Below are 11,556 nucleotides of genomic sequence, written 5' to 3'. Positions count from 1 at the left end.
TACACTAGTTTTTTTGTCTTTTCTGAAATGCATGCTTATATACAACATATTTACAAGACAACCAAATCATTGCCTGGTTGACCAAAACGGCCCCCAAAAATAATGATAATGTGCAGTGAGAGATACATATGAAAGATCCGATGACATCAAAGACACAGAAGTGATAACTGTGCCACAGAAAACTTAGACACTGAATGTGAATAAAGAACAGCGTTGTAGCCCTTTTGAATACAAGCACATAAAAACAGTTTCCAATGAATCACCCATGCAAATTCTGAGAGAAGAGGTAAGAGTAAGGCCCAGTAGTAGGCATTGAGATTTAGGCCGGGCCCACACTTGATACTTCTGTCTTGCTGGTCGAAACAGAGGTCTCATCCTCCATAGATTTTCCAAAGACGGTAGAGAGCATGCAGTTTCGGAACTGGACAAAGAGAAAGAGAGACAGATTAAGGTTGAGCTGATATGGATATGCTAATGGAAATACTGCAAAATGATCAATTTAGAGGCACCCCCAATAAAAACAGTTTCTCTCATCCACAGTTAATGTTTCAAAAACAGTGGAGATATGAAGGCAAATGTGGGGTGAAATACTGACCTGCTTGTTCAAAAGTACATAGATGCAAGGGTTGAATATTGATGAGCTCTTGGAGAAGAATGCAGGGATGGCCATGAACTGGGCACTGAAAGCAGCTCCCTTATTGAAAAAGATCCAGGCTGCCACAGTGGCATAGGGTGTCCAAGCTACCAGAAAGCCAACCACCATCAGGACACACATACGTGTCACCTCCTTCTCAGCCTTCTGTGTGGAAGCTGATTCCTGTTGCGCTGCTGCAGCCTGAACATGCAAGGACAGTGTTAGTCAAAGATGAACACCCTACATTATATTTTTGGCTTAATGTCCATCTGTGTGTTTGTATCAGTCTATAATATGTATATATCTGTGTGAGTGCAGAAAATATAAATAAAATTCCATACCGCCTTGACTGTGCACACTAGGCTGCCATAAGTGAAGGTGATGATAATGACAGGGACGAAGAAGTGAACAACAAACATGTAGATGACATATGACTCATTGTTGTACTTTGGGTTCAAGGTGTAGTAGTCTGGTCCACAGGAGCACTGCAGGCCCTCAGGGATGTACCTGAGCATGGTAAAGAAAGTATAGGAGCCATATGAAATGTGAGAGTGATCACATAATGCACGGGCGGTGGTACTATACTACCCCAGAATTCTTTAAGTAACCTTTTTGCACATACATTTTTAATGTAAGCATTTTCATTGTATTTGTAGTGTCATTAGTACTGTACCTTGACCAGCCAACCAGTGGCGGGGCAGCACAGGACATAGCCATGACCCAGGTGAAAGCTATTCCCGCCATGGCATGAGTATCAGAGAATTTGAAACTTCCCATTGGCTTGCACACGACAATGTATCTTTCGATAGCAAGAACCACCAGTGACCAAAGAGCTACTTCACCTAGAAGTAAACAAAAGCAGTGATAAGTCAACTTGTATTGAATGGTCTGAATGACAAAGTCAATTAAAATTAATAATGTATGACTGACATGGTCAAACAATTTGAGTTTGAACATAATGTTGTACTCAGTCTGTTAAGGAAGTGCTTTCCTAATGTACTTCTATAAACACATAAAATCTACAAAAACATAATAAGGACCATGAAAGCGCAATTCAGTGCATGATCACCTACCTCCTAGGGTTGCCATGAAGCCCTCAATAGCACAGCCCATAGGTCCAAAATAGAAATAGCCATTTACCGCAGAAGTAATGGTAATCGTGAAACCAAACAATACCATGATCATACCAGCCACAGCAAGGTTAACCAGAATATAGTTGAGAGGTTGTCGAAGTTTCTTGTGCAACGCTGTGACCAAAAGAGTCATGCCATTGATAGGAAAGCCAGTGCAGATGAGGCAGAACATGTAGAAAGCAAGAAACTTGTATTGCCAAGGATCCCCGAGGTAGTACTGCTCGTATTCAAAAGGGTTTCTCACCAACCCTGTCCGATTGGACATAGGTATGTAGTAGTTGTCGCCCTCAAACCCATTCATCTTGCTGTTGCTAGTTTTGTCCAATGTGTTAATTGTCGTTCAACTGGTGAGGATGAACAAAAAGTTCAGTGCTTGCTTATGTTGCTCCTCAGTCCATAAAGTCTCTAGGTGCTGGGCAGTAGTTTTATAGTGTACTCTAATGGGGTTTAGGCAGGATTAGAGCAGAGGAGGGACCCAAATGTGATCAGGAAGGCGACAGAGATGTGACAGATTAAAGGCTAAACACAATCCTGGTCAGATTTTCATTAAAGTGTGAAATCTGCCAGACAAAAGTGTAAAATGGTAGTTAATGACAGCAAGTGTTTCTTGTTTCATTAAGGTATAAAAAATAAAGTCTCATGGAGGTCAAACTCCCCAGTCATTTTTCAACATGGGGAAGGCCAGAGAATAGACAGTTCAAATAAGGAGAAAGTGTGTTGACCTATCAGGAAATGGGTATAAAAAAAGGTACTTGTCTGAACTTCAGGTAAACAATTACGAGGTTACAAACAAATAAAACTTACAAACTTGTCTAGAAAAGGACCCATGACTATCTTGCCCTTATACTGAAGAGGATTGAAAGAGAGGCAAAATCCATAAGAATCACTGTTATAGGCAAAAAACAATCAGACGTGACCTCAATGCTGAAAATTATTTGTTTGCCATTGAACTACATATGTAAACGCCTGGAGCTAAATGCAACTGGAATCATGTTTGAGCTTTTGTGCTAACAAACATTCAAGGTGGGTTTGGTGTACATAAAATACTGACTAAACTATAAGGAATCTCATGCCCAAGTATAAGTATGGTGGAGGATCGGTGATGTTCTGGGGTTGTTTTTAATCCAAAGGTCCTTGCAAATTCATTAGGTTTCATGGCATCATGAACTCCATGAATTATATGGTCAAAATCGGGATGCCGGTCATAATTGGATCATCCAGCAGGTCAACGATCCAAAACGTTTGTCCAGATCAACACAAATTGGTTTACTAAACATAAAATATTTTTTCTGTCGTGGTTTTAGTTCCTTGAACTGAACTCCATAGAAAACCAGAACAAGCTTAAGAAGAACATGCAGAAGAGAGGTTGTAGATCGATCCAGAGTTATTCTGTACAGACGAATAGTCTCAAATGCCCTGATTTGCACCCTCCAACTTTATGAAATGTTAAAGGAGAAGACTAAGAACTCTTCTGGCAAAAGGGAGCTTTCCAAAAAATGAAATACAGGGAGCCCAATACTTCTGGCATATGTGTTTTTGTTAAAATATTTTTTTTTTCTTCATAAGGATTTTATTTTCCTTCACAAAATAAATGAGCTTCTTTTTAGTTTAGATTTTTTTACATCTTCTTTTGCTCATCTTTAGGTAAAGTCAGCTGTCAATAGCTTTGCCCAAAGCCTGAATCTGAGGTCTGTTTTTGTATCACATAATGCAAAAATTATACTTTGTGTATTATATCACAAAGCTGTAAAAGTGGTACATGTGGAAGTTGGAGTGCTTTTGCTACCAAGACTAAATGACTAAAGTTCATCAACTACAGGCCTTAAAGCCCCAAAATTGGCCCTAACCTGAGCAGGATGGCACCTGCCTTGGTCTGGTAATTGTGACTTACTACAGATCTCTTTAGTTTTGCACTGCCAAAATCTGTTATGTAAGCTACAGTACCGGTCAAATGTTTTGAAACACCTACTCTTTCATATTTACTATTTAACAACACTGAAAATTCAAAAAGTTTCAATAACACATGCAAGGTTATAGTAAACAAAAAAGTGTACACAAAGGTAAATGTTTTATAATTGTTATATTATATCTTCAAAGCAGCCACCTTTTGCTGTGATGACAGCATGATGATATGTTAATCTTTGCCACTTCCACACTGTTTAAGTTAAAGCAGTGTTTTAAGCTTGATTTTATCCCCAGCAGTTCATTCCACTAATGCCTTTACAAATTATTGGGAAATCCCATAGAGCAATTAGAATCAAACCTGCGTCACCTAGCTTGCACCCTACATTATCTGTAAATAAGATTTACACTGTTGTAGAATTAAAGGCAGTTAGTGGCGTCATTCCCTTGGAGATAAAGTTATCACATTGTTAACAAACTATTTAGCAGAATCACATTAATTCCATGGATTAAATACACACACCATCTATCAATACCTGTTCATTCACAAAACATTTTACATTGTACAAACACTAAAGTGTAGTACTGTACCATGAGTGTTATTTATGGGATTCGAATTTACTGGAGGAAGGTAATTAGGTACAATCTGTGAAGACTGGTTAATCCCATTGACACAAAGGGCAAGCTCTCACAGAATATTGAGAAAAGCCACATTGAGAAGGCTGGGACTTGTGCCATTGTCACCTCATGTGTCAATGAACAACACCTCGTTTGGATCTTAGTACATGGATTAGAGGGAAGGAAAGGGTAGATATACTGAACATTGCAACATGCAATTTGGCCATCTCAGGTCTGGTCCCATATCATGTGCAACAAGACCACATAAATATAATCCTTCTTTCTGACATACAAACATACAACAGCATTGGTCATTTTCATATGGTTGTGAATTCTTTGGCAATGTCTAAGAGTTTTCAGGGAGTGGCTCTTGTTTGAATAGTCTTGCTTGGTGAACAGGTGTTTCCATTTGGCACAATTATGGAGGCTAAACTGTTTCAGGGCCTTAAACATTCTGGGAATGTTTGTCTAACAAAGTCAATTATGTGGATTAAATTAACAGGCACGACCTGGAAGCCTCTGTGCTGCCCTTCAGTATAAAAGACTTGCCCTGATCCACATCCTGTGGCTCTCAATACAGCTAGACCCTTATTACTCTAAATAAAAGAAAAAATCACATTTTGTTTGTTTGTTTGCAATGACATTTATCTCACACAAGCGTTACACAAACATTAAGAAACACAGGCTAACTATATCACAGATTCAGGTGCAAACACTGTTACAGTATACAATGAAATGGAAAAAGAAGTCTAGCTTCCCAAGGTTATACAGTAAGCAAGATGTACAGTAAGTTAGATGTGAAAAACACCAATATCAAGTATTATTTTCATTTAATTTCTTGAACCAAATTACTGCAAATTAACTGCAGCCTTGGGATGCCAACAAACAACAAAAGCTATACATTTTAGATGTATAACTTTAGATGATAGATAAAAAAAAAAAAATCAACTTGCAATGCTACTGAGTGAATAGTCATAGGACAATTTAGAGAATAAAAACACTGCATATGAACATATGAAGATTTTCAAATGTGTTAGAAGTAAAAACAAAAAAAGATTCTGTTAAATATCATCCTTAATATTCAGAGACAGGTAACACCACCTCCTTCATGTAGTGCTGTAAGTCAAGTGAAGGATCTTCCAGGTCCAGGCTGAGGAACTTCTCCACCATACTGTGACATCTTCAAAATAGAATACAGCATCAACATCTTCAATTTAATAACAGCATTTCAATACACATATCTGCAAAAACTGTCCTATTTTATGATTAGTGTTAGGCATAATATCATCAGGGATGCAAACTCATCACAGGTGAAAGGGTGTGGAGGGATCGGAGACTGAATCAGGACATCCCTAAAACAACTCAACTTTATCAAAACTATGACCGAAGAAATATGACCACCAGTCCTGCACATTCTCTCCATAAAAATAAATCACACTTGTCAATTTGTCTCCATCTCATACTCCATCCCCTAATTTTGTGTATGTAAATGAGTGTGTGTTTGTTTTTGTGTATATGTGTGCTTCTGTGTGTGTGTGTGTGGGGGTTGACTTGTGAGTGTGTGTGTGGGGGTAATGGTGTGTGTGTGTGTGTGTGTGTGTGTGTGCGTAAGTGTTTATGTGTGTGTGTGTGTGTGTGCATGCGTTTATGTGTGTGCACGTGCGTTTATGTGTGCGTGTGTGTGTGCGTAGCTGATATGGCCTCCCATGAACAGAATTCCATGAAACTTGCCATGCATTCAGAGGGTGTCCTAATGATTCTACACTTCATTTTTGTGCAGTTTCGAACCTGTCAGCCACAGATACCTGCAATTACAATGCCTCATTTTTACCTTTTTTATTTTTAACTAGGTGGCGCTATACCTCAAATGAGTGGACATAGGATGTGTTGACATGGCCAACATACCAAAAATAATTTGGTCATCCTAGGCCCTACGGTTCTTGAGATATTCACAGAAAACTGTGTCCGGCCTACCCTCCTTTCGGAGGGCCCAGTGCGGCGGGTGGGCGATGGATCAAAACGAAAAACAATAGTTCATCCTTGTGGGGCTACATCGGGAAAACCTCCCTCCCCCACCTACAGCATTTTCATTTAGTAAAAATTTGCATCCCTGAACAATAGCAGGCCTAACTGAGAACAGATCTGGATATTTCAAGGTTCTTATCCTGTCTCTTACTTGATATTATGCTGATCATTGGTAGGCCGGTCGATGCGTTTGATGGTCTTCCCTGTTCTATAGAGCTCTGATACCTGTGTATACAATATAACATTATTTCTATTCTACTTTATTTCTACACAAATTTTGAAGTAGTGGGCACAAAGTGTTTTACAAAGTGAAATGATCAAAACAATCAAAAAGAAATAGAAAGGTAGCTAAGCAATATGTAAGTTATTCATAACATGCAATAAATGTGGAGGGCGCTGTATATAAATGTTTTTAAATGGGACAGCAAATCTAATGAGCTGGGCTAGCGTGCAGTAGCCTGAAAGTTGTCGGTTCAATTCCCGGCTTCCACTGTTGTGCCCTTGAGCAAGGCACTTAACCCCAAGTTGCTCCGGGGACAATGTGATCCCTTGTAATATAGCTGACATAATATGTAAGTCACTTTGGTCAAGTGTCTGCTAAATGTAATGTAATGTACAGTAATGTAATGTAAAGCAGGAGGACCGATGAAGCCCAGCTGAGGGTATGGATTTTCACTTATTTAAGATGGGGATAAGTTACAAAACTTCTTTAATGATGGTAGCATTTAGTGTGCCATATTGCATTAAATGATATACCATAGAGTGCTACACTGCATCGTCCATGATAGTAATAGGTATGTTAAGGTAATTGGGGGCCAAGCAGCGAAGCTGCAAAGGCACCCATTGTGTTTGTACATGTTCTTATTGTTATGTTTCCGTCACTGGAGTCTATTAGCAGCCCATAGAACCGTCTGGTAAAAAGTTGGGAAATTTGGCACACTGATTGGGGACAGTCCAATGATTTTTCACCAAGTTTCATGTCAGCATCTAGAGCGCTCTAGCACCACCAACTGGTCAAAGTTGGACATGCGTTCACACACGTAAGTTTTGACCATACCTGCTAACACTCCCGTTTTTCTCGGGTTTCTTACGTATTTCAAGGTCATCTCCCATCGCCCTCCCGTTTTGTTATTTCTCCTGGAAAACTCCTGGAATTTGCATGACCATCAAACTTCTTTTTAAAATTATGGATCCATTCATTTTTTGTTAGTCTGACATTTCCCAGGTTGCCAAATTGTGTATGACATACACCCTGCACATAGCCTACACAATGACTTACGTTGAATTTCAACCCTTTTGTAATAAAACCTCCCAAATAAGAAAGCGGGTGCACACTGTGCAGCCACTGAGTCTCGCAAGAAAGCGGGCTAGTTGAATAGCCTAGTTTGTGAAATTGTTAAAGAATAAATGTTGTGATTATTCACATTATCACATTATAACTGTTATTGAGTGTGTAACTGTTATTGACTGTTGTTGATACACAGTAGGCAAATTGTGTCCTCGGAACATATTCAGACAGCAGATTAAGAGTTTTGGACGTAGGCTGCAGGCAGCAAGTGGATACATAACAGGCATGCGTATCTTTTTCGTTAAGGTAAAAGCAATGACCGAAATGCAGTGTTGATGAAACATGTTAAATATGCAAACACTGATTCTGATATATATATATATATATATATATAATATGCCTAGATATAACCCCACCCCTCTTGTTGCATCTCCTTGTGGAGAGCCAGGGCTCACACCCATGTGGGGCTTAACTGGGTCATCAGCTGGGGACCACCAGTCACTGACATTTCGCTCCTTTAACCCCAGTTCGTCTCCTGGTGGCGGGGCTATGTCCATCTCCTGCTGATGTCCTAGGTGTTGTCCAGCCCCAACTCCTACATTTCCTCCTCAACCACAGCCAAAAGCTGCCTCTCTGCCTCTTCAGTCAGCCCTTCAAGGCTTTTCGGTGTTTTTGCCACGGTGATGCCCATGTCCCGGAGTATCCGGGGAATATATCGTAACACCCCCAATTATCACCACTTTTGTTCAGAAATTCTAAAACAACGATGTTTTTTAACACTTCAAAATAACATTTACTAAATGAACCTTACATTTTTCAGTAGCCATAGGTGTGTAGATTTGAACAAAATCTGGTTTGGTTCTTAATGGGAGCATTTACTGCCTGAAATATCCGATTTTGTTTACCACGCTCGGAGTTATAGTGCTGGCCTGATGGGTCGCCTATTTACACCGTTTCAGCGGCACATGAACGGTTAGACCGAGAATTCTCATCATGAAATTCAAATTCCACTGGAGCTCCAAGCGGTTGTGTACAACACTGTTTACAGCTCTTCGAGTCACGGTAAAATGTCCTTTTTGGTACATAGCTAATTTAGATACACCTATGTTGTGGGTGGTTGCGTTTCTTTAGGAGTCCGCTGTCTTGGTTTGTATAGAAATGAATATTAAGGGACACATACACGCAAGACGGTGGAAATACGGGACCGGTGGAAATAGGGGGAGTTACGGTAGTTTTTTAAAAAGTGCCATTTTCAGCCATTTTCTAGGGCGTGTCTATCCATAATTGAAGAGGCATACAGTATCTCAGGAATAAAATAAGATATCAGGTTGAAATTGTCAAATGATCGTCAGAAGGCATGGGGCAATGCAAAAAAAAAAAGGCCAAAAACAATACTTGAAAGGTCATTGAATTGGATGTCTAAGAAGATGTGGGAACCTTAGCCTACTTACGTGGAATAGTGTAGCATTTGACAATGGTCAGGATTAGTTTTACTTCAAGTTTTACATAGTCTCACGACTGTATGCTAAAAAAATATAAAGACAAGTGTTGAATGTACTATTGCTGTGTCATCATTCATAAGGTTAATGCAAAAAAAGATATATGACGTGTGCTTGGTTCTACTTAAAATCCTTTGGGGTTGAATTTTGTATTGTCCATAATAAAGATATTTGTTGACCATTAATCATGGAAACTGAGAGACCGCAGTGATTCACCAAAGCTGACAGAAACAGGACATAACTGATTTTGGATGTCAGCCATAAGTCCGGTATAAACTCTAGGATTCTGACTATAGGTTTTACTGTATATATGGAAAGAATGAAGTGAAGGATACAGGCGGATTGTGTATTAAGATCAGATGGAATGCATCTGTACTGTACCTCAATGCCTCTGTGCACGAGCTCTGTAGGGACACCAGCAAGCTTTGCAATGTTCGCTGCATAGCTGGACTGGCAGATACCCTCTTTCAGCTGGTAAAGAAATACCAAGTCTTCTCCATCGATGGCAGTCTCAAAGGTCTGCATGTATACACACCAAAAAAACTAAATATAAAGGGCAACCTGGTGATGTAGCTGATGATGTTAACGATAAAATATGATGTTGTATCAAATGAAGATCTGATACGTCTGACTGCTCACCGCTTTCTATCTAACGTTACCGATCAGCTGACATTGAGGCTACTCCTTAATAGTCCAGACACTCCAACTTTATTATCTGTCTCCTTTCTTAAGATCATACCAATCAGTGTGACTAAGACATATGTACCAGCTTGAAAGATATGATGTTCATAATGATAATGAGTGCCAGTTGCTGGTATAGACTGATGTACCTAAATTAGTTTTAGAGTAAAAAAAACATGTATTTGCCATTTATGTGTGATGAACATCACAACACCCATCATTGTTTACTTTGTGACTTCACAATCATGTTTTTAAATCTGTCTTACCACAAATAGGCTATGTGATAAATTGTGATACATTTGCAATGAAATGAAATGTGTTCTGTGTAGTCTTTTAGTATAAAATATTCAAAAATGTTCCAAAACAGTAACAGACTGGGAAGAAGAAACTGTTACGCCGTAATGTCAAAAACACATGCTCTTTGTTGCCCAGATATCCACTACCTTGCAAATCAGCAAACCAGTGTTGGGTCAGCTCTCTTGTAATATCACATAGGGCAGTGTATCAATGTGTCAATGGAAGAGTTTATGTGCCTGCATTCGAGACAACTTGCATCCCACAGAATTACACTATGCTATGCTCCTTTCATAGCTTGTAATTACTATATTGTAATTATTTTTAATTGCTTGAAAACCCTAATAATAAGTATTTTTGAAAAACAACAACATTGCAAAAATGAACATACACATAAACCATACTAACCAGTAGGGAGAGCAGTGGGGAGGAGGGCAGCAGGTCAAGCTGCAGCAGGCTGTGAAAGTTGGTGGCTAGGAGCACATGTGGGCACTGATCTGCTGATCTATTGAGCCAGTCACTGATACATGCTGCAAGCAAAGATAAGCCATCCACCTTGGGGTGGGCGATATGGACAGAAAATCATGTTATTCTGTGATAACAATAATTAGTCGATATCCTTTAAAAATGTGTTTTTAAAAGTCTGAGTTACTTTACAGCTCATTATTTATGAATAGCATCATTACAATAATATCCAATAACCTGTTTTTTTTTAACCAAATCAACCAATGCATTGTCACATGTCTATGACACATTTCCAATTCTGCCCCCATTTGTATGGCAATGGCATAGTGAAGACAGATAACAATTTCCCAACACAAAGTCTGAAGCTGAAGTTCCTTTCAAACCTGCGTTAGCTTATGGCTAATGCATATGGGAAATCCCATAGATGGTCAATATAATAGTGCAAAAGTCAGGCCAATAAATGATAAGATGGTGAGCATAATTGATAAAAGTAGATATTTCGAGTGAACTTCAGTCCATTTACAAGATAGATAGATAGATACTTTATTGATCCCCAAGGGGAAATTCAAGGGTCTCAGTAGCATACAGACATCACACACAACATGCACTTACAGCAGAAATGGTAAACATAAGTATAAGTATAAACATATAACTAAACTCCACTGTACAATAAAGACAGTAGAAGATAATAAAGATAAGAAAACTAAGAAAACTAAATACTAAATACACTATATAATTTAAATTAAGAAAGTCCAATGTGCTTGAGGGTGATCAAGCATAAGACGCTTGTAGTGACAGGGCCGGGACTGGTAAGGTGCTAAAGGGAGTGAGTGTCATGGTGAAGGTGCAAACAGTAGTCCAACCATAGTCCTTAGTTATGTGTACATGGCAAGGTGCTCAAGAGAGTGAGTGTCATGGTGAAGGTGCAAAAAGTAGTCCAACATTAGTTCAACAGTGCAAGAGTAAGGTCAAGAGACCAGCATAAATAATATGGACAAATAGGAGAGTAAAGTATAA

At 39.1% G+C, this 11,556-nt stretch overlaps 2 protein-coding genes across 11 annotated transcripts in view; both read right to left on the bottom strand.

Moving 5' to 3' along the window:
* Positions 1 to 274: 274 nt before the first annotated feature.
* Positions 275 to 2,080, bottom strand: LOC125305597 (green-sensitive opsin-3-like). The gene is made up of 5 exons (XM_048260442.1): positions 1,708 to 2,080; positions 1,308 to 1,476; positions 976 to 1,141; positions 596 to 835; positions 275 to 421 (listed from the first exon to the last, which is right to left on the bottom strand). The coding sequence occupies exons 1-5, from the start codon at positions 2,066 to 2,068 to the stop codon at positions 320 to 322; spliced, it is 1,038 nt and encodes a 345-aa protein (XP_048116399.1). The 5' UTR covers positions 2,069 to 2,080; the 3' UTR covers positions 275 to 319.
* A 2,843-nt stretch (positions 2,081 to 4,923) lies between these two features.
* Positions 4,924 to 11,556, bottom strand: part of msh5 (mutS homolog 5) — a 90,626-nt gene continuing 83,993 nt past the window's right edge. For all 10 annotated transcript variants that reach the window (XM_048261801.1, XM_048261808.1, XM_048261802.1 and 7 more), the window contains 4 exons: positions 10,483 to 10,629; positions 9,481 to 9,618; positions 6,464 to 6,537; positions 4,924 to 5,467 (listed from right to left, as the gene is read on the bottom strand). In XM_048261801.1, the coding sequence (XP_048117758.1) occupies positions 5,362 to 5,467; positions 6,464 to 6,537; positions 9,481 to 9,618; positions 10,483 to 10,629 (465 nt within the window). In that variant the 3' untranslated portion in view covers positions 4,924 to 5,361. The remainder of the gene's footprint in view (positions 5,468 to 6,463; positions 6,538 to 9,480; positions 9,619 to 10,482; positions 10,630 to 11,556) is intronic.

The sequence above is a fragment of the Alosa alosa genome, chromosome 13, assembly GCF_017589495.1.
Source record: "Alosa alosa isolate M-15738 ecotype Scorff River chromosome 13, AALO_Geno_1.1, whole genome shotgun sequence".
Taxonomy (NCBI): Eukaryota; Metazoa; Chordata; class Actinopteri; order Clupeiformes; family Clupeidae; genus Alosa; species Alosa alosa.
Note: the sequence above shows the minus strand (reverse complement) of the source record. Positions and strands in the feature narration are given on the sequence as shown.

What these genes read in the sequence shown, in the direction of transcription:
- LOC125305597 (XM_048260442.1), bottom strand. Translation starts at nt 2,068, where the DNA reads ATGAATGGGTTTGAGGGCGACAACTACTACATACCTATGTCCAATCGG. An exon ending in CTTCATGGCAACCCTAGGAG is followed by an intron (nt 1,477 to 1,707) that starts GTAGGTGATCAT and finishes GTTTACTTCTAG; the next exon opens with GTGAAGTAGCTCTTTGGTCA. An exon ending in ATGTACTTTTGAACAAGCAG is followed by an intron (nt 422 to 595) that starts GTCAGTATTTCA and finishes CTCTTTGTCCAG; the next exon opens with TTCCGAAACTGCATGCTCTC.